This window comes from Triticum urartu, chromosome 2 (genome assembly GCF_003073215.2).
Source record: "Triticum urartu cultivar G1812 chromosome 2, Tu2.1, whole genome shotgun sequence".
Lineage (NCBI taxonomy): Eukaryota > Viridiplantae > Streptophyta > Magnoliopsida > Poales > Poaceae > Triticum > Triticum urartu.
Genome location: NC_053023.1, coordinates 81,584,542 through 81,606,140, shown reverse-complemented (window position 1 = coordinate 81,606,140; position 21,599 = coordinate 81,584,542). Strand labels below are relative to the sequence as shown.

Sequence of the window (21,599 nt, the reverse complement as noted above, 5' to 3'; positions counted from 1 at the left end):
GAAGTTTTGAATCAGATATTTGTAGAAAGATTTTATATTTCACAAAATTGTTTTGAATTATTTCAAATTCCAAATTTGTCGCGATCCCTTTTGCTTTGAGCACTGGAGCTAGACGAAGCAGTAGATGAGGAGAATGGGAGCGTAGTAGGTTGCACCATCCTCCCTTTTGCTCTTATAGGCCAGTGAAAGGCCAAGAGTCCCTCTTACAGTCTTACTGCACCGATAAACACACCACTCCCACCAAAGATGCCGTTAAGCATATGGGAGAAACAAAATCTTGATGATATATCTGAGAAAGCGGGCACAACCTTCACCTCGATGGGACATGCCAGTAAAAAGTCTGCCTCGGGCCGCGATTTGGGGGAAGCAGTAACTGCTCGACTTGTCGTGGGGTGAGCCGTTTCGGTGAAGTTGTCAAACTAAGTAGGACTATTCACAGCGAGATGGTTGGCCTTCGAGGCTAAGTTATCCGATCTCTTCGGGGAGATGGTACAAGTTCGGTTGGGCCTCGGCTGACATCGCTCCGTTGAAGGAGTGGTCCAAGGATCATAAGGTGGAACTCGTCTGTCGAGCCAGGGACTCGGATCAGAGGTTGTTATTGAAGTCGTCCTCGGCATAGAAGACCAGTTCGAGGGCTAATGACGGTGTACTAGATAAGAGGGTACTAACCAAGTCGGCCCATGTTCCTCAGGCTAGGCCGAGGGGCCCTCGCTCGAACTCAAGATGGACTCCGGAGGCCGTCCACAGGAGGCGTGATCAAGACTACCTCCACCGAAGACTTGACGTATACTCCAAGATCTCTCATGCCGCCTTGCTCCTAGATGCCGACCATGTAACCCTAGATACCCTCACTGGCGTGTATATAAGCCATAGGGTTTAGCCCGTAGAGGGGACATCAATGCAAAATCATTCACCTAACCCTAGAATTAGACCACACATTACGATCTCGAGGTAGATCAACTCTGTATTTGATACATCTTCATCAATATAAACAAGAGCGTGACTTGGGGTTTTACCTCAATCAAGAGGACCCGAACCTGGGTAAAACGTCGTCTCCTTCATTCTTTTTACCCTTGATCTGAGATCCACAGCTCGGGACCCCCACCCCGAGGTCCGCGGGTTTTGACACCGACACTAAGCTTGTGGGAGTTGATACGTCCATTTTGCATCATGTTTTACTACTGTTATTTATAAGGCTTTTTATCACTATAACATTTTGTGATACAATTCTAATGCCTTTTCTCTCTTAATTTGCAAGATTTACATGAAGAGGGAGATTGCCGGCAGCTGGAATTTTGGTCCTGAAAAAGCTATATCAGAGATACCTATTTTGCACACCTCTAAATGAGCTAAAATTTCATGGAGAAATTTTATAAAATATATAAAAATTATTGGGGCAAATAAGTACGATCGGTGACCCACTGATGATCCATAAATAAAAGGGTTCAATCATAGTCCTTTCGATAAGTAAGAGTGTCGAACCCAACGAGGAGCAGCAGGAAATGACAAGTGGTTTTCAGTAAGGTAATTTCTGCAAGCACTGAAATTGTCGGTAACAGGTAGTTTGATAGCAAGATAATTTGTAACGAGCAAGTAACGGCAATGGTAAATAAAGTGCTGCAAAGTAGCCCAATCCTTTTTGTAGAAAATGACATGCTAAAACGGTCTCTTATAATAAGCAAAGCGTTCTTGAGGACACACCGGAATTTCATCTAGTCACTTTCATCATGTTGGTTTAATTTGCGTTCGCTACTTTGATAATTTGATATGTGGATGGACCGGTGCTTGGGTGCTGTTCTTACTTGAACAAACCTCCCACTTATGATTAACCCCTCGCAAGCATCTATAACTACGAGAAAATTATTAATATCAAATCTAATCATAGCATTAAACATATGGATTCAAATCAGTCTCTTACGAAGTAGCGCATCAACTAGGGTTTAAACTTCTTTCACTCTAGCAACCCATCATCTAATAACTACTCCACAATGCATTCCCTTAGGCCCAAAGCTGGTGAAGTGTCATGTAGTCTACGTTCACATGACACCACTAAGCGAATCACAATATACATATCATCAAAATATTGAACACATATCAAATTCACAAGATTACTTGCAACATGACTTCTCCCGTGGCCTCAAGTATAAATATAACTACTCACAAATGGTATTCATGCTCAAGATTAGAGGGGTATTAAATAGCATAATAGATCTGAACGTCATATCCCATGTAGCCCCCAATGCCCGGTCTGTTTGATTGGAATGGAGGATGTGCAACATTGCCTGTTCACCTGCCGTAGAGAAAAAGAAGTATGGGCTGAGCTAGGACTGAAGGATGTGATTGCACAAACAGTAGCACAAGATAGGTAAGGTTTTATCACGATGGAAATCTTGCTGAATTCGGTATCGGGGTCAGGAGAAGTACCGGTTTTTTTTAGAAAAGGAGGATGACCCCCGGCCTCTGTATCTGGGAGATGCATACGGCCACTTTATTGATTATTCACGAGGACCTTACAAAGTATTACAACAAAATGCCTGAATCCGCCATCTTGGCAACATATGCCACTACTCCTATCCATATGATGAAGGGGTGCTACCTGGGCCAAATACCCGGTCTAGTCACCTAAGCCTATCATCAAAAGGCAGAAGCCCCAGCCGAGCCACATACCGGGTCTGGGGCATAAACTGGTCTGACGCACTCACATGTGTCGTCACCGCCATCTTTCATAGGTCTGTCTTCAGAGCAGATATTGAGGCTTCTACCTTGTCAGGCCACTCCGCCATCGACGCCACCTTGACGCCAGACAACTACCTCCACCTGCGCGAGTCCATCACCGCGCATCGGGCGCCGAGTCTCCACTGCACCACGCCGCCGAGATCCGCCATCATCAATGTGAAGGATGAAGTACCGCTCCACCAAAAAAGGCGCCCGCTGGTCCTTCGGACCCGCGTACGCCTCCAAGAATGACGCCCCCAAGGAGGAAACGACACCAACGCGCCGCCGTCATCCGATCAACTGATCTAGGGTTTCCCCCGGAGGTAGCGGATAGAGGTCTAGAGCTTCTCCACGGCGATGCCTTCAAGAAGGTAATGGCACCACAGGGTGCCACCAACGCCGGTCTTGGCATCAAGCCGAGCACAAGGTTTTCACCCGGATCCGCTCGAAGAACCTCCATCACATATTGTGTGCACGGGTCGCCGCCGATCTGAGCCGCCGCACATGGAGCAGGCCGCACCGGCCAGATCAGATCTGTCCGGAGGGCACAACCCGCATGGTGCCGACCCAACCACCAGGCCCTCCATGCCGCCACCGCTGATCCAAGGTCAGATGGTGTGTCGCCGCAGACCCGGCCGCCGCCGCCGAACACCGCCACGCAGCCCGAGGCAGGGCCGGCTGCCGCACCCCAACATCGCCGCCCTTGGCCGAGGCAGCCGCCGCGCCGCCGCCGGAAGGCAGGCCCGCCGCGCCGCCAGGCCAGATAGGCGTGCCACCCACGCCGCAGGGCTCCGCACCGCCCGCACGACGCAGGGAAGAGGGAAAACCCCGCCACCGCCATCAGCCCCGGGCTATAGCCGGTAGCGTCCTTCGGCGGCGGCGGAGGGAGGGGAGGACGGATGGGGACCCCCGGCGACTAGGGTTTTAGATCCCGCCCGAGTCCCCGAGTGGGGGCGACGCGGGGGGCCTGCGTGAGACCGAGTTACTAGGAGAAGTACCGGTAACGGTGCTAATTACCATAGCTGCACTATCGTCGCTTATAAAGAACTCGGGCCATCTCATCGGCCGTACATGCAATGTACTTGTATGCTTGATGCTACTCTATGTTCTGTTTTAATTTGTTCGTCCCTCTCAATTAGCTGTATAAAAAGAAGTCGGACCATCTCATTAATGAATTTGTTCGTCCCTACTTTAGACATGGATCGTTCACGCAAAGGGCCGCTTTCTTCATAGGACTTTTTTTATTTCTCAGGGCATGTTTGGTTGCCCTCATCGAACCTAATCAGGCTCGCGCGGTGCAGCATCTTTTTGGATCTCATTTGCTTGGTTCCTCGCATACACTGTTGAGTCCGCATAGCACGGTTCTTAAAGCATCCCTGGGCTTGGCCCGTTGGGAATGGCCGAATCGGCAGTTTCCTGAGAGCCAGGCCTGAGGGATGCTTCGAGGCGCACGTGGGTGGCTCTCTAGAGACGTGTGTCTCGAGTTAATCCCCCTCTCTTCCTAATCCTCAATCCCCTCTCTCTCCCTCTACTCCACTGCGATCTCGTCGATCCCGTCCGTCGGCGCCCGCGGCGACAGCGACGATAGGTCCTCCAGGTCAAACGACCTTCCCGCTCCTGCCACCGCGGACGGTGTGGGGGTGGGGCTCACCGATGTGGCCACCAGCAGACTCTGCAGCTCCTTGACGTTGTCGCGTGCCGCGGCCTCGCTCACCCGGAGGCACTCCAGCTTCTCCTTGTTGCACTTGACGGCGGTGTCCTTGCTCCCGACCATCTCCTTGAGCATGGTGTTCTCTCTCCTCGCCTCCTCCGACGCCTCCTTGACGAACTTGGTGTCCTTGACGGCCTGCTTCAGGATGTCCCGCAGCTTGGCCACCTCGTGCCGCCCGGACCGCTGCGACTCGAGGAGCCGCGCGTTCTCGCACCGAGACGTGGCGGGCTCTACCTCCGACGACTTCATCCATGCTGTGAACCTGGCCTCCTTACCCCAGAATGTGGCGAACGCCTCCTCGGCGTCGGTGCAGAGGCGGGCCACCTCATCGGATAGCGCGCGAACCTTGTCGTCCTTGCGCTTCAGGGACACGTGCAACTGGTACGACTCCAGCCTCGCCGTCTCCGACTCATGCTGAGCGCGCGCTGATACGTCTCCAACGTATCTATAATTTTTGATTGTTCCATGCTAGTATATTATCTGTTTTGGATGATAACGGGCTTTATTTTACATTTTTATATTATTTTTGAGACTAACCTATTAACCGGAGTCCCAGCCCAAATTGTTTGTTTTCCTATTTCAGTGTTTCGTAGAAAAGGAATATCAAACAAAGTCCAAACGGAATGAAACCTTCGGGAACGTGATTTTTGGAACAAACGTGATCCAGAGGACTTGGAGTGGACGTCAAGCAATCAACGAGGCGGCCACAAGGCAGGGGCGTGCCTACCCCCCGAGGCGCACCCTCCACCCTCGTTGGCCCCTCGTTGCTCCATCGACCTACTTCTTCCTCCTATATATATTCATATACCCCGCAAACATCCAGGAGCACCACGAAACCCTGTTTCCATCGCCGCAACCTTCTGTACCCAAGAGATCCCATGTTGGGGCCTTTTCCGGAGCTCCGTCGGAGGGGGCATCGATCACGGAGGGCCTCTACATCAACTCCATGGCCCCTCCGATGATGTGTGAGTAGTTTACCTCAGACCTTCGGGTTCATAGCTAGTAGCTAGATGGCTTCTTCTCTCTCTTTGGATCTCAATACAAAGTTCTCCTCGATTCTCTTGGAGATATATTCGATGTAATCTTCTTTTGCGGTGTGTTTGTCAAGATCCGATGAATTGTGGGTGAGGGAGTCCTGGATTAGGGGGTCTCCGGACAGCCGGACTATATCCTTTGGTCGGACTGTTGGACTATGAAGATACAAGATTGAAGACTTCGTCCCGTGTCTGGATGAGACTCTCCTTGGCGTGGAAGGCAAGCTTGGCAATACAGATATGTAGATCTCCTCCCTTCTAACCGACACTATGTAACCCTAGCCCCCTCCGGTGTCTATATAAACCAGAGGGTTTAGTCCGTAGGACAACATACAATCATACCATAGGCTAGCTTCTAGGGTTTAGCCTCTACGATCTCGTGATAGATCAACTCTTGTAATACTCATATCACCAAGATCAATCAAGCAGGACATAGGGTATTACCTCCATCGAGAGGGCCCGAACCTGGGTAAACATCGTGTCCCCTGCCTCCCGTTACCATACGGCTTAGACGCACAGTTCGGGAACCCCTATCCGAGATCCGTCGGTTTTGACACCGACATTGGTGCTTTCATTGAGAGTTCCACTGTGCCATCACCGTAAGGCTTGATGGCTCCTTCGATCATTGGTAACGATGCGGTCTTGGGTGAGGTTTTCCTTCTCGGATAGATCTTCGTATTCGGCGGCTTCGCACTGCGGGCCAACTCGCTTGGCCATCTGGAGCAGATCGAGAGCTACGCCCCTGGCCATCAGGTCAGGTTCGGAAACTTAAACTACACTGCCGACATCCGCGGAGACTTGATCTTCGATGGATTCGATCCCATGTCAGGTGCGCCGCATGATCACGATGAACATGATTTAGCTCTGCCGTCGGACAATGTTCAGGAGATCACACCTGCAACTACTCCGGCTTTCAATCCGGAGCAAATTGCGCCATCGGAGGACAGGTGGATAGACCCCGCCATGGAGGCCGCACTCTCAGTGGCGATAGAGCCGGATACTGACTTCACCCCTTACGAGAGCCGTGTTGCCGAACCACTGGATTCGTCTCCGGCCACGGACTCCGAGCCGCCTGTGTCCGTGCCTATCGAATCCGATTGGGCGTCGATCATGGAGTTCACCTCCACGGATATCTTTCAGAACTCACCTTTCGGCGACGTGCTAAATTCATTAAGGTCTCTCTCCTTGTCGGGAGAACCTTGGCCGAACTATGTCCGGCTAGAATGGGATGCGGACAACGAAGAAATTCGCTCCCCACCCACCACCCACTTAGTAGCCACTATCGACGATTTAACCGACATGCTCGACTTCGACTCCGAAGACATCGACGGTATGGACGATGATGCAGGAGACGAATAGGAACCACCACCCACAGGGCGCTGGACCGTCACCTCATCATACGATATATACATGGTGGACACCCCCAAAGAAGGCAACGGCGACGAGACAACGGAGGATGACCCCTCCAAGAAGCAACCCAAGCGTTGACGTCAGCGGTGCCGCTCTAAGTCCCGCCATAGAAAAAGTAGTGATACCGGCACAAGAGACAATAACACTCCGGAGAGTGCCGAAGACGACAACAATCCCCTCCAGCATGATTTAGAGCGGGAGGGTGAACAAGCTAGCCCTCCAGAGCGGGCAGCAGATGGAGAATCGGAGGAGGACAATTACATGCCTCTCTCCGAAGACGAGGTGAGCCTCGGCGACGAAGAATTTATCGTGCCTGAGGATCCCGTCGAGCAGGAGCGCTTCAAGCGCCGGCTTATGGCCACAACAAATAGCTTGAAGAAAAAGCAACAACAGCTTCAAGCTGATCAAGATTTTTTAGCAGACAGATGGACCGAAGTCCTTGCGGCCGAGGAATACAAACTCGAGCGCCCCTCCAAGAGTTACCCAAAGCGCAGGTTGCTACCTCACCTCGAGGAGGAAGCATTGAAACCTACATCACCAGCGTATGATGCGGCTGACGGGCCACCTCGTGGCCGAGACAGAGAGGCATTTCAGCCTGAAGTCCAGCCCGCACCCCGCCGCCAATCAAACAAAATTGCCAAGGCCCGGGGCAACACGCGCTACTTGCGAGACATATTGGAAAACAAGGCAAAACATGCAAGATCGATCTACGGATCACAGGGGCACGCACCAACACGCGACGATGATCGTCACGCCGGATACACTAAAAGCAAATCCGGCCGAGCCGAACACGGCAGACAAGACTCGTATGAACCGCGTCGTGATATAGCCCGGCACAGAGGCGCCACACACCCCTTATGCTTCATTGATGAAGTAATGGATCACGAATTCCCAGAAGGGTTTAAACCCGTAAACATTGAATCATACAATGGTACTACAGACCCCGCGGTATGGATAGAAGACTTCTTCCTCCACATTCACATGGCCCGCGGGGATGACCTACATGCCATCAAGTATCTCCCGCTAAAACTCAAAGGGTCGGCTCGGCATTGGCTCAATAGCTTGCCAGCAAACTCCATTAGAAGTTGGGAGAACCTGGCAGAGGCATTCCTAGTAATTTCCAGGGCACTTATGTGCGACCGCCGGACGCTGACGATTTAAGTCATATAACTCAGCAACCAGGGGAATCGACCAGGAAATTCTGGACCTGGTTCCTAACCAAGAAGAACCAAATTGTCGACTGTCTGGATGCAGAAGCCTTAGTGGCATTTAAGCATAATATCCATGACGAATGGCTTGCCCGGCACCTCGGCCAAGAGAAGCCAAAATCCATGGCAGCCCTCATGACACTTATGACCCGCTTTTGCGCGGGCGAAGATAGCTGGTTGGCTCATAGTACCAATACAGCAAGCAAACCTGGCATATCGGAAGCCAGGGATAGCAATGGCAAACCACGATGCAACAAACACAAGCGCCGCAAATATGATGAAAACACTAAAAATACGACAGTTAATGCCGGGTTCAGGGGCTCAAAGTCCGGTCAGCGGAAAGGGCCACCCAAAAATAAAAATCCGGGTCCATCCAGTCTGGACCGCATACTTGATCGCCAGTGCCAAATTCATGGCACCCCAGAAACGCCAGCCACCCATACCAACAGAGAATGCTGGGTCTTCAAACAAGCCGGCAAGGCAGGCGCCAAAGACGAAGAGGGGTCTCAAAGCGACGATAGCGATGAAGAGCCCAGATCACCGAACACAAGAGGACAAAAGAAATTTCCCCATATTCAATCGGTGAATATGGTAAATACCACCCAAATTGCCAACTCGGACCAGATATGCACCCTTAGGGATGGCGACTCTGGAACTAGCCGTCCCACAATATAAACTAGGGCCGGTCACCTTCAACCGCACGGATCGTCCGGTTAACGCCAATTAGGGCAATCGAGCCGCACTAATCCTTGACCCAATAGTAGATGGGTTCCACCTCACTCGAGTCCTTATGGACGGAGGTAGCAGTTTAAATCTGCTTTACCAAGACACAGTGCGCAAGATGGGCATCGATCATTCGGCAACCAAACCCACTAAAGCCACTTTTAGAGGCATCATACCAGGTATGGAGGTTAGCTGCACAGGCTCCATTGCCCTTGAGGTAATCTTCGGATCACCAGAAAATTACCGTATCAAAGAGTTAATCTTCGAAATCGCCCCTTTCCGCAGTGATCATCAAGCACTGCTCGGGCGAACCGCGTTCGCTCGATTCAACATGGTGCCACATTATGCCTACCGTAAGCTCAAGATGCCCGGTCCATGCGGCGTCATCACGGTTCATGGCAAGGCCGAACCTTCCTTCGGCACCAACAAATACACCACTACCTTAGCAGCAAAAACAACGAGCAGCACCTTGCAGCCGAACCTTGAGTCGACGTCCAGGCTCCCGGACACCGTCAAGGGGCTCCGAACTACTTCGCGGAAGGATACCCCAGCTCGTCCAGAGCTCAACTAAACACTCCAGCGAAGGCCACGACAGGCCGAACTCAGCGGTTCAACCGCCCTCCGGCACGTAAACATTTCTTATATTTCCTTCGTAGGTTCAGCTTTGCACCGACCAGGACGGACTACATGGAGGCAGCTTGAATGCGTTAGGGAATCCTTAGACATTCCCCGTAGTGACCGTCCGGCTATATTACGTATCCGCACTCAACCTCTTCCCCCTGGTCACAGCAGGTTCGGCTATCACAACCCCTTTTTATCACATTACTTGTACCCATATGCATAGACGTATTATTCAAATACAATATGTGGATTTATATGACGTTTACCTGCTGATCATTTTGTCAAGTGGCATCCCTACATAGCGATATGCCTTAAATATGCCAGGGGCTTCGTTTTTCCCGTAACACGACAATAAAAGTCTGAACACCTTCATGGAAGTTTGGCACCCCGAACCTATAGCATTATATGCATCAGCTCAAAATCATGTATTGGGTCAATAGTTGGGTTTGCCTGGCTCCCATGTTTTGGTACCTTACGTTCCACTATATCGGCTAAGGTAGCACTAGGAGAACTACTGCAATTGTGTCCCGGTTCTTCCGGATGAGCACCTCAGTAGAGAAAGCCGAAAACTGACTGTCATGATACGGTGAGAGCTGGTCAGCTGTTCGAGCGGTTAAAAAATCTTTAAGGATTTCTCCCGCATAATGCCATAACCAATGCAGCGTGCGATGGGTCGGTTTTTTCTCCGATCAGGCGCTTATAGAGCCCCTAGTACGGTCTTCCGAACACAAGGGGCTGCGCTGACCATACTAAAGCTCCTATGGCTAAGTGAGAGTGATAAAGCCCTATAGTCCGATTGCCTGGTCCATTGTGCTGAGCACCTCCTTTGAAGGACCCAAAACTGGGATAAAGAGTGCTCAGGTTTATCTCGAACACCCCCGTACTTGTTACGTGGGGGCAGAAGCCGACGACTGGCCAACTCTCAGGTTTAATATAAAAACGGCCGCACAGGAGGGTAAACTTTTATATAACAGGCGACAAATAAACGACCTTGTTCAAACATTACAAAGGACAAAATGATTGGCATTCATGGAAATATAATGTCCTTGGTACATAGCTCCGCTGCAAGGTAGGATCCTTTCAGGACACTCTCATAATATAATTCGGGCTGGCGGTGCTCCTTCCCCTCTGGCGGTCCTCCGGTCATCAGCTTTTCGGCATCCATCTTCCCCCAGTGCACTTTTGTGAGGGTGAAGGCCATTCACGCTCCTTCTATACAGACCGGCCGCTTGATGACGTCAAGTCGAGGGCAAGCGCTTACAAGCCACCTCACGAGCCCGAAGTAGCTGCTTGGAATCGGCTCGGCAGGCCATAGCCAGATAACCATATCTTTCATGGCTAGTTCTGTCGCCTTATGCAGTTCGATCAGCTGTTTCAGTTGATCGGCAAAAGGCACCGGATAATTCGGCGCCAAATACTGCGACCAGAAGAGCTTATCTGCGGTGTTCCTTTCTTCGGCTCGGTAGAATTGGGCGGCATCTGATATGCTGCAAGGTAGCTCGACAAATACACCTGAGAAATCTGGATTCAAAATCAGAAACATAGTTTTCCCTTCAAGTACTTGCTTTACATGGGAAAATCCTTACCCGCCGCCATCTTTCTCGCCTCTTGGATCCCTTGCATGGAGCTTTGGGTTTCCCCTCGGGCATCGCTTGTGGCTTGACGCGCCTTGGTGAGTTCAGACTCTTTCTCCGTTAAACTCTGCTCCAAGGTCTCGCATTTACTCACGGCCTCTTGCAGCTCCTTCTCAGCTTTAATAACTCTGGCCTCGTGTTTCTCACGAAGAGTCCGCCCTGTGGCCACCTTTTTCTCGGCCTCGGCAACGGCCCTTTTGAGGGCCTCGACTTTGGTCATAACCCCTAGCACAAATTATGCGGCTTATTTCATACTGAACATTTATTTCACAATAAATTTGTGCAACGCTTGTGCATACCTTGTTTATCCCTCAACTGCATTTTCAATTGGCCAAGTTCTTCTATGGCCCGCTCCAGTCTTTGATTCAGTCCAGAGATCTCCGCAGTACGAGAGGCAGCAGCCGCTACAGGTACCTGCTTGAAACAGAAGAGAAATCAATGTCATTCAATGAGTCTTCCTGCGATCATCCATTCGATCCCCTGTCCGGTTCTTCCTTTCACCGTACAGTGTATCAGGGGCTACTATCTATACTATGGCACTCTTCGACAACTCATAGAACATACCTCAAAGCCTCTTATAAGGCTGATACAGGCTTCGTTCAGTCCATTCTCAGTTGACTAAATCTTCTTAATCACCGCACCCATAAGGGCACGGTGTTCATCAACGATGGAGGCGTCTTGCAACGCCACCAACAAAGCATCCGACACTTCTGATGGACAGAGGTCGTCGGCGGAACAAGCACGTCCCCCCAGCCGAAGGAGGCTGCCTTCTTGATTCTGGGGCCGTATAGGTCTCTGGAATCGCATTCGGTGGGGAGCCGAACTCAGGATCGCCCCCGCCGTCAGACCCAATGGGAATCTTTTCACCCACGTGTCCGGCCCCTGCGGTTTGACCTCCAGGTGCCGCCTTCACGGTTTCTTCCTTTCCTCCTTGGCCGGGGTCCTCCTAGGATGAAGCCTCAGTGTTATGCACCTGTTTGGAGGAAGGGGCCTTTGGGGGCATCCCGCTCTCCATAGCATTTGAGCTCAGCAGGTCCTCTGATGAGGATTGTTTGGTACGGGACCGCGCCGGACTACAAAAAATATACGCTCAGGTTAAAATACTAAGCCACGATGAGTTCAGACGCTTAAACGTACTTGGATTTTATATACTAATGAGTTCACCAGGGGCTGGGCCCTGGGATCCCATGTCGGGCCGCTGTCGGCGGCGGCAGTGGACTCCTTCGGAAGAGGAGCCTTTCCCCTTTTGGGTAGTTCGGCCTCCAAGGGTGCGGAGGCCGTCCTCTTCCTTCTCCCCCCCAATAGGGGATTCATCTTCCTCCTCCTCTTCGTCCTCCTCGGAGGCAGAATGGGCATCAGAACCTTTGGATACTGTGTCCTAAGTGCCACGGCGACGAAGGACGCCCCGGGTCTTTTTGGCCTCCTTCTCGGCCGTCTTCTTCGTCACCTTGTAAGGCGCCGAGACCAGCATCTTCGTTAGAAGTGGGATGGCCGGTTCTTCGGGCAGCGGGGCCGGACAATGGATCCACTCCGCCTTCTTCGTCCAGCCCTGGGAGAGTTGAATAACACGCATTAAGCGCTTCCTTTGGGTCATGCGGATAGAAAAGTTGGATAAACTCACCGAACTTGCAGGGTGGGACAGTTGGTACCCGCGGTCCTCGGCGGAGTCTGGCCATGATTTGCTGGACTTGAAAAGCACCTTCCAAATGTCCTGGTGCGAGGAGCCGAAGAACCCTCACAAGGTTTGATGCCTGGTCGGATCGAATTCCCATAGATTGCAAGTCCGGTGTTGATAAGGCAGTACCCAGCGGACTAACATCACCTGGACTACGTTGACAAGTTCAACATTCTTATCTCCCATATCTTTAACGCACGTCCGGAGCACCGATAATTCGTCAGACAAGGACTAGTCCAGGCCTTTCTTAACCCAGGATGTAAGCCGTAGAGGGGCGCCGGATCAAAACTCGAGAGAGGCGGCCCATTCCTTGCTGCACTGCTCAGTGATGTAAAACCACTGCTGTTGCCACTACTTGACAGAATCACTAAAGGTTCCCGTTGGCCATATGACATTGGGCATCTTGCTCACCATAGCGCCCCCGCACTCGGCGTGCTCACCGCCCATCACCTTGGGCTTCACGTTAAAAACCTTCAGCTATAAACCGAAGTGTGGCGAAATGCGGAGAAAAGCCTCACACACTATAATGAATGCCGAGATGTTGAGGAAGGAATTAGGGGACAGATCATGAAGATCGATCCCATAATAATACATGATGCCACGAACGAACGGGTGGAGGGGAAACCCTAGCCCACGGACAAAGTGAGGGAGGAATACAACCCTCTTGTGGGGTTCCAGAGTGGGGACAATCTCTCCCGCCGTCGGGAGACGATGGATGATTTTCTTGGCTAGATACCCGGCCTCCCGAAGCTTTTTGATATCCTTCTCTCGGACGGTAGAGGCCATCCATTTGCCTCCTGCTCGGGATTCAGACATCTTTGGAAGACCTTTTGTGGGCAGAGAAGGTGAACGCTTGGGCGCTGGAGCCTGAGCAGAAGGGAATGAATCGGGAAGAAGGCGTGGGTGAAAAGAGTGAATCCTTGTCCCTTTATAAGGGCGGAAGAGGTGATGCGCCTCCCCACTCACCTGGTAAAACCTCTCATTCCCCAAGCGCCGTAATTGATGGCACGGTTGGGTTACCCGCATCCGTATTGATGATAATCCCATGATAAGGGGACATGATCTCTGCTTCGACAAGACGTGCCAAGGAAACCACCTCGCGATATGTGCAGTAGCTGGTTGAGAAAAACGGTTCGAATAATGACCGCGCCGCGGTATGATGTCATGCTATCAAACGTGTCAGCAGATTAGATTTGTGGAAATATTATTCTCTCTACGGTGGTATGTGGTGTTTTGCAGAGCCGGACACTATCCTTGTGTTCAAAATCTTCTATGGAGTATTCAGAGGAAGAACCCGCCTTGCAATGCCGAAGACAAAATTGCGCGCCGGACTCATCGTCATTGAAGCCTGGTTCAGGGGCTACTGAGGGAGTCCTGGATTAGGGGGTCTCCGGACAGCCGGACTATATCCTTTGGCCGGACTGTTGGACTATGAAGATACAAGATTGAAGACTTCGTCCCGTGTCCGGATGGGACTCTCCTTGGCATGGAAGGCAAGCTTGGCAATACGGATATGTAGATCTCCTCCCTTGTAACTGACTCTGTGTAACCCTATCCCCCTCCGGTGTCTCTATAAACCAGAGCGTTTAGTCCGTAGGACAACATACAATCATACCACAGGCTAGCTTCTAGGGTTTAGCCTCTACGTTCTCGTGGTAGATCAACTCTTGTAATACTCATATCATCAAGATCAATCAAGCAGTACGTAGGGTATTACCTCCATCGAGAGGGCCCGAACCTGGGTAAACATCGTGTCCCCTGCCTCTTGTTACCATCCGCCTTAGACGCACAGTTCGGGACCCCCTACCCGAGATCCGCCGGTTTTGACACTGACAGTGGGTTTATGATCCAGATTATCTATGAACAATATTTGAATCTTCTCTGAATTCTTTTAGGTATGATTGGTTTATCTTTGCAAGTCTCTTCGAATTATCAGTTTGGTTTGGCCTACTAGATTGATCTTTCTTGCAATGGGAGAAGTGCTTAGCTTTGGGTTCAATCTTGCGGTGCTCGATCCCAGTGACAGTAAGGGAAACGACATGTATTCTATTGTTGCCATCGAGGATAAAAAGATGGGGTTTACATCATATTGCATGAGTTTATCCCTCTACATCATATGCTTGTCAAAAAGATTTCATTATCAACAACTCTTACTCTCTTTATCACTAAGTTGGGTTCAAACATTCTGTAAGACAAATAATATGATTAAACAAGCATTTAACAGGACATTTTCTAACAACTTTTTATCAATCTAAGAGGGAAAAAACATAGCTTCAAATAACTGCTAACATACATAACAAAATTATTTCTAACATCACCTCAAATAAATCCTAACTTGCTTTATCCACTAAACTAGTTTCAACCATTATGTAACTCAAGCATAACAACTAACCAATATTTAACAGAATATAAATAACTCCATAATCATTTAAATGCATGGATTAATCCTTTCATTCAAGTAAGAAAATCACAAATATTGAAATGGCACCATGAAAATGATGTTATGGCTTGCCTTAGTGCAGATGAGGTTCACAAGCCTCCTGGTGATCCTCAAGACAAGCTTCACCTTCTGAAAATAGTTTTAAACACAAAATGAAAATATCAAGAACACTTCTGAAAATCACCAGAAATTATAGACAGCTCAAAAAAATCTCATCTTTGGTGAGCTGCTAGATTTCTTATCAAAGGACACAATGCAAAAAGAATCAATTCATTTGGACTTATGGTTGAAGAGTTATGACTGTTTGAAGTGTTCTATAAATTCAAATGAATTTGAAATAGACTGGGGGTGACGTCGAAGGCGTAAAGCCTAGGGGCGCCACCACTCATACCGCTTCACGCGCGTACTGAGTGGCTGACTAGCGAGCCCCGCTAGTCAGGTGGGGGAAAAGGGAGAGGGAAACAGAGGGGGCCGCGGCTTCGCCGGAGCTCTCACCGGCGACGAGGGCTCCTTGGCCCAAACGAGAGGGAGGGATGGCAAGAGGGGGTTGAGGCGCACCTGCCCGTACCCGTAGCATAGCTAGGGCGGTCGGACGGTGTCAGAATCAACCTCGCAAGCGGAGGCAGAACGTGGAGGTCGCCGGAGTTGAGGAAGACGGCGAGTAGAGGCCACTCCAGGGGCTCCAAGCGGGCGAGACGGCCTCACCGGAGAGAGGCGGAGGCCCTGGAGGGGTCGCCCAGGCCTGGGAGGGGGTGGAGCTACCGCGGCAACCAGAGGGGATCGCCGGCGAGCTCAAGCTCGGGGACGGCGGCCCGAGGCCTGCCCGGCCGGGCTCCGGCTTCCTACTCGATTATGGGGTGTGTGTGAGTGTTGGCTGGTGCTTGAGGAGGCTGGGGAGGGCTCTATATATAGGCAAGCGGCGAGGGTGCTTCGGGCTCCGCTGGTGGACACCTGTCCACGGCGCCCGGTGATGAGCGGCGTCAGTGAGAGGGGGAGAAGGCGACGGAGGTCACGCGACCACTGTGGGCGGGCGGAGACGAGCACATGATCACGAGGGTGGCGACGGGCACAGTGCGCTCCGCACTGTTGGGCTGGCCGGACCTTGCCCGTGCTCGCTGCGGCGAGCTCCGGCGTCGGCGAGCGCCAGGGAGGAGTTAAGAGTATTGAGACGATGATGGTGGCGAGGTTTGGCATGGTTGGGCTGGCGGGGAAGCGAGCACGCGAGCAACAGAGGCTCGGGCGCGTTGCAGAGCGCGTCGGCTGCATGCCAGCACGCTTGGACGAACACGGTCACCGCGTGAACTATGACATCAGGTCGATCTAAGCATAAACTCAATGTCTGGCGTGTGGTTCGTGGTAGTTTTGAGTGTTACCACGGTTTGGTTTGGATCCAGGTGCAGTAGAGAAGTTTTCACACACCAAGTAAGTTTCCGGTCAGTAACTTTGTGATGTTACTGTGGTCAAATGGCTTGGATTTTGAAGCTGTGCTTTGGAGGCTAGTGATAAGTTACTAAGGTAAAGATGCACAAGAAATTTCAGGTCAAATGGAGCAAGTAAAATGGTAGTTGCTGTAGAAACCACCATTTTTGTCCAGAATAGAAAAGATTTTCTGTAGCAAAAATATTCCAAAAAGTGATGGAATATTTTTTTTCAGGAAGGTGCACTAGGGTTCACAGAATATTTGTGAATTATCTCATATTTTTTGAGCCGTAAAAATTGGGGTTGCTTTGAAGCAAACAGATCAGGCTTAGGGTTTTAGAGAGAAAATGAATATTTTTCTTTTAAGAAAATATTCCAAAGATTATTTGTAGGGTGGGTCAGAAGTGAAATAATGATTTAGGAGGGGAGTGAAGCACTTGGGTGAAAGCCAAGGATGCCGAAGTGTTGAAGTCCATATGAAAAGATTCAGAAACCCCAAGTTTCAAAAAAATTCGAATGAAAAATCAAGGAAATAAGAAGGGGCAAAACCCAGGCTGTCACAAACCTCCCCCACTTAGAATGAATCTCGTCCTCGAGATTCGGTTGCTTGGGAAAACCACTCTGGATACTGATCCCTAAGGAATTCTTCCTGCTCCCAAGTTGCTTCTGACTCTGTGTGATGCTCCCACTGAACCTTGTAAAATTTTCCGACTTTACTGTGAGTGACCCTTTCCATTTGATCCAAAATTTTGAATGGTCTTTCTTCATAAGTTAAATCTTTTGCCAATTCTATCTCAGCCATTGCAGTCCTTTTATCAGGCGGGGATATGCATCATCTCAATTGCGAGACATGGAACACGTTGTGTATGTCTGCCAATTCCGGGGGTAGTTCCAGTTGATATGCAACCGTACCCACTCGAGACATAATCGGGAATGGACCAATGAATCTGGGTGCCAGCTTTCCGCGAGTCTGAAATCTCTCGACTCCTTTCATAGGAGTGACTCGGAGGTATACGTGTTCTCCAGGTTCAAAACTGACCCGCCGATGTTTGGCATCATAATAACTCTTCTGTCGAGATTTGGCCAATTGCAGCCTGTCTCGGATTTCCCTAACTTGTTTCTCAGCTTCCAGCATGAGATCCGTTCCGAAGATACGGCTATCTCCAGTCTGAGACCAATTTAGAGGAGTGCGGCACTTACGGCCATACAAAGCTTCGTATGGTGACATCTTTAGACTGGTCCGGAAACTGTTGTTATAAGAGAATTCGGCATACGGCAAGCAGTCTTCCCATTTAGAACCTTTGGCTAGCACACAGGCTCGCAACATATCCTCGAGTATTTGATTTATCCGCTCTGTCTGTCCATCTGTCTGAGGGTGATAGGCGGTACTATATTTTAGTGTTGTCCCCAAGGCTCGATGGAGACGGGACCAAAAAGCAGAGGTAAACAAAGAACCTCGGTCGGAAGTGATAGTTCAGGGTACTCCATGCAGACTGACGATCCTGGATACATACAGTTGTGCAAGTTCATCTGCTCTGTATCTGGTGCTGATAGGAATGAAATGAGCAACCTTGGTCAGGGTGTCTATTATAACCCAGATTGCATCCTTGCCTCGCCGAGTCCTAGGCAATCCTGTGATGAATCCATGCAAACGTCATCCCATTTCCATTGTGAAACTGGCAGTGGTTGGAGAAGCCCGGCTGGCTTCTGATGATCTGCTTTCACCTTGTTGCATATGTCGCAACAGGCTACAAAATAGGCAATGTCTTTCTTCATACCATCCCACCAGAATATTTGTCTAAGGTCCTCGTACATTTTCGTACCTCCTGGGTGAATGGAATATGCGGACTCTTGGGCTTCGGATAGGATTTTCTTCTTCAAGTCCGGTTGATCTGGCACACAAATGCGTCCACGGAATCGGAGGGTGCCGAATTCGTCCTTGGAAAAGTCAGAGGCCTGCTTTGCCATCTGGCCTTTGGCCCGTTTTTGTAGGTTGGTGTTAGTTGGCTGGGTCTTGCAGATCTCCATCTCAAGTGTGGGGGTAACTTTCAAAATATTAGCGAGGTCAGCCTCTATGATGACCAAGTTGAGCTGAGCGATCTCCTCTTGGAGTTTGGTGGGCAATGATTTTAACATGACATTTAAGCTGACGGGCTTTCGACTGAGCGCATCAGCAACGACGTTGGCCTTGCCTGGATGGTAATTTATTTCAAGGTCATAATCCTTGACCAACTCCAACCACCTTCGCTGACGGAGATTTAAATCTGGCTGAGTGAAAATGTACTTGAGGCTTTTGTGGTCCGTAAAATTTGGCACCTTTTTCCAATGAGGTAGTGTCTCCAAATTTTTAATGCATGTACCACTGCAGCCAATTCCAAATCATGAGTAGGATAATTTCCCTCATGAGGTCGTAGCTGTCGTGATGCATAGGCTACTACCTTGCTGTCTTGCATCAACACGCAACCAATACCTTGTCTGGAAGCATCGCAGTACACATCAAAACTGCGATAAATGTCTGGAAGAGTCAATACAGGTGCGGTTGTCAGTCGTATCTTCAGCTCATTAAAACTCTTCTCACAGTCCTCTGTCCACTTAAACTTGGTATCCTTTTTAAGCAGCTCCGTCATGGGTTTAGCAATTTTGGAAAACCCTTCAATAAAACAACGATAGTACCCAGCTAATCCAAGGAAACTCCGGATCTGTGTCACGGTCGTGGGTGGTACTGATGTCTACTACACAACCTTCTTCTTGTAGACGTTGTTGGGCCTCCAAGTGCAGAGGTTTGTAGGACAGTAGCAAATTTCCCTCAAGTGGATGACCTAAGGTTTATCAATCCGTGGGAGGCGTAGGATGAAGATGGTCTCTCTCAAGCAACCCTGCAACCAAATAACAAAGAGTCTCTTGTGTCCCCAACACACCCAATACAATGGTAAATTGTATAGGTGCACTAGTTCGGCGAAGAGATGGTGAAACAAGTGGTATATGGATAGTAGATAAAGGTATTTGTAATCTGAAGTAATAAAAATAGCAAGGTAACGAATGATAAAAGTGAGCGTAAATGGTATTGCAATGCTAGGAAATAAGGCCTAGGGTTCATACTTTCACTAGTGCAAGTCCTCTCAACAATACTAACATAATTGGATCACATAACTATCCCTCAACATGCAACAAAGATTCACTCCAAAGTCACTAATAGCGGAGAACGAACGAATAGATTATGGTAGGGTACGAAACCACCTCAAAGTTATTCTTTCCAATCAATCCGTTGGGCTATTCCTATAGGTGTCACAAACAGCCCTAGAGTTCGTACTAGAATAACACCTTAAGACACAAATCAACCAAAACCCTAATGTCACCTAGATACTCCAATGTCACCTCAAGTATCCGTGGGTATGATTATACGATATGCGTCACACAATCTCAGATTCATCTATTCAACCAACACAAAGAACCTCAAAGAGTGCCCCAAAGTTCTACCGGAGAATCACGACGAAAACGTGTGCCAACCCTATGCATAGGTTCATGGGCGGAACCCGCAAGTTGATCACCAAAACATACATCAAGTGAATCACGTGGCATCCCATTGTCACCACAGATACGCACGGCAAGACATACATCAAGTGTTCTCAAATCTTTACAGACTCAATCCGATAAGATAACTTCAAAGGGGAAACTCAATTCATTACAAGAGAGTAGAGGGGGAGGAGAAACATAAGATCCAACTATAATAGCAAAGCTCGCGATACATCAAGATCATATCATCTTAAGAACATGAGAGAGAGAGAGAGATCAAACACATAGCTACTGGTACATACCCTCAGTCCCGAGGGAGAACTACTCCCTCCTCGTCATGGAGAGCACCGGGATGATGAAGATGGCCACCGGATAAGGATTGCCCCCTCCGGCAGGGTGCCGGAATGGGTCTAGATTGGCTTTCGGTGGCTACTGAGGCTTCTGGCAGTGGAACTCCCGATCTATTGTGCTCCCGGATGTTTTTAGGGTATATGGAGATATATAGGCGGAAGAAGTACGTCAGGGGGGCCACGAGGGGCTCACGAGGGTGGAGGGCGCGCCCAAGGGGGTGGGCGCGCCCCCTGCCTCGTGACCTCCTCGCAGATCCCCCGATGTGCACTCCAAGTCTTCTGGGCTTCTTTCCTTCCAAAAATGAGTTCCTTGAAGTTTCAGGTCAATTGGACTCCGTTTGATTTTCCTTTTCTTCGAAACCCTAAAACAGGGTAAAAACAGAAACTTGCACTGGGCCCTGGGTTAATAGGTTAGTCCCAAAAATGATATAAAAGTGTATAATAAAGCCCATAAACATTCAAAACAGTAGATAATATAGCATGGAGCAATCAAAAATTATAGATACGTTGGAGACGTATCAGCATCCCCAAGCTTAATTCCTGCTCGTCCTCGAGTAGGTAAATGATAAAAACAGAATTTTTGATGCGGAGTGCTACTTGGCATAATTTCAATGTGATTCTTCTTAATTGTGGTATGAATATTCAGATCCATAAGATTCAAGACAAAAGTTTAATATTGACATAAAAATAATAATACTTCAAGCATACTAACCAAAGCAATTATGTCTTCTCAAAATAACATGGCCAAAGAAAGTTATCCCTACAAAATCATATAGTCTGGCTATGCTCTATCTTCACACACAAAATATTTAAATCATGCACAACCCCGATGACAAGCCAAGCAATTGTTTCATACTTTTGATGTTCTCAAACTTTTTCAATCTTCACGCAATACATAGCGTGAGCCATGGACTAGCACTATAGGTGGAATAGAATGGTGGTTGTGGAGAAGACAAAAAAGGAGAAGATAGTCTCACATCAACTAGGCGTATCAACGGGCTATGGAGATGCCCATCAATAGATATCAATGTGAGTGAGTAGGGATTGCCATGCAACGGATGCACTAGAGCTATAAAGTATGAAAGCTCAACAAAAGAAAACTAAGTGGGTGTGCATCCAACTTGCTTGCTCACGAAGACCTAGCAA

The 21,599-nt window shown here is 49.4% G+C and overlaps 1 protein-coding gene across 1 annotated transcript in view; it reads right to left on the bottom strand.

Annotated features, from left to right (window-relative positions):
* Window positions 1–4,243: 4,243 nt before the first annotated feature.
* LOC125535172 (myosin-4-like) overlaps window positions 4,244–21,599 on the bottom strand; it is a 223,438-nt gene continuing 206,082 nt past the window's right edge. Inside the window, exon 5 of the mRNA XM_048698218.1 lies at window positions 4,244–4,851. Coding sequence (XP_048554175.1) covers window positions 4,244–4,851 — 608 coding nt within the window. The remainder of the gene's footprint in view (window positions 4,852–21,599) is intronic.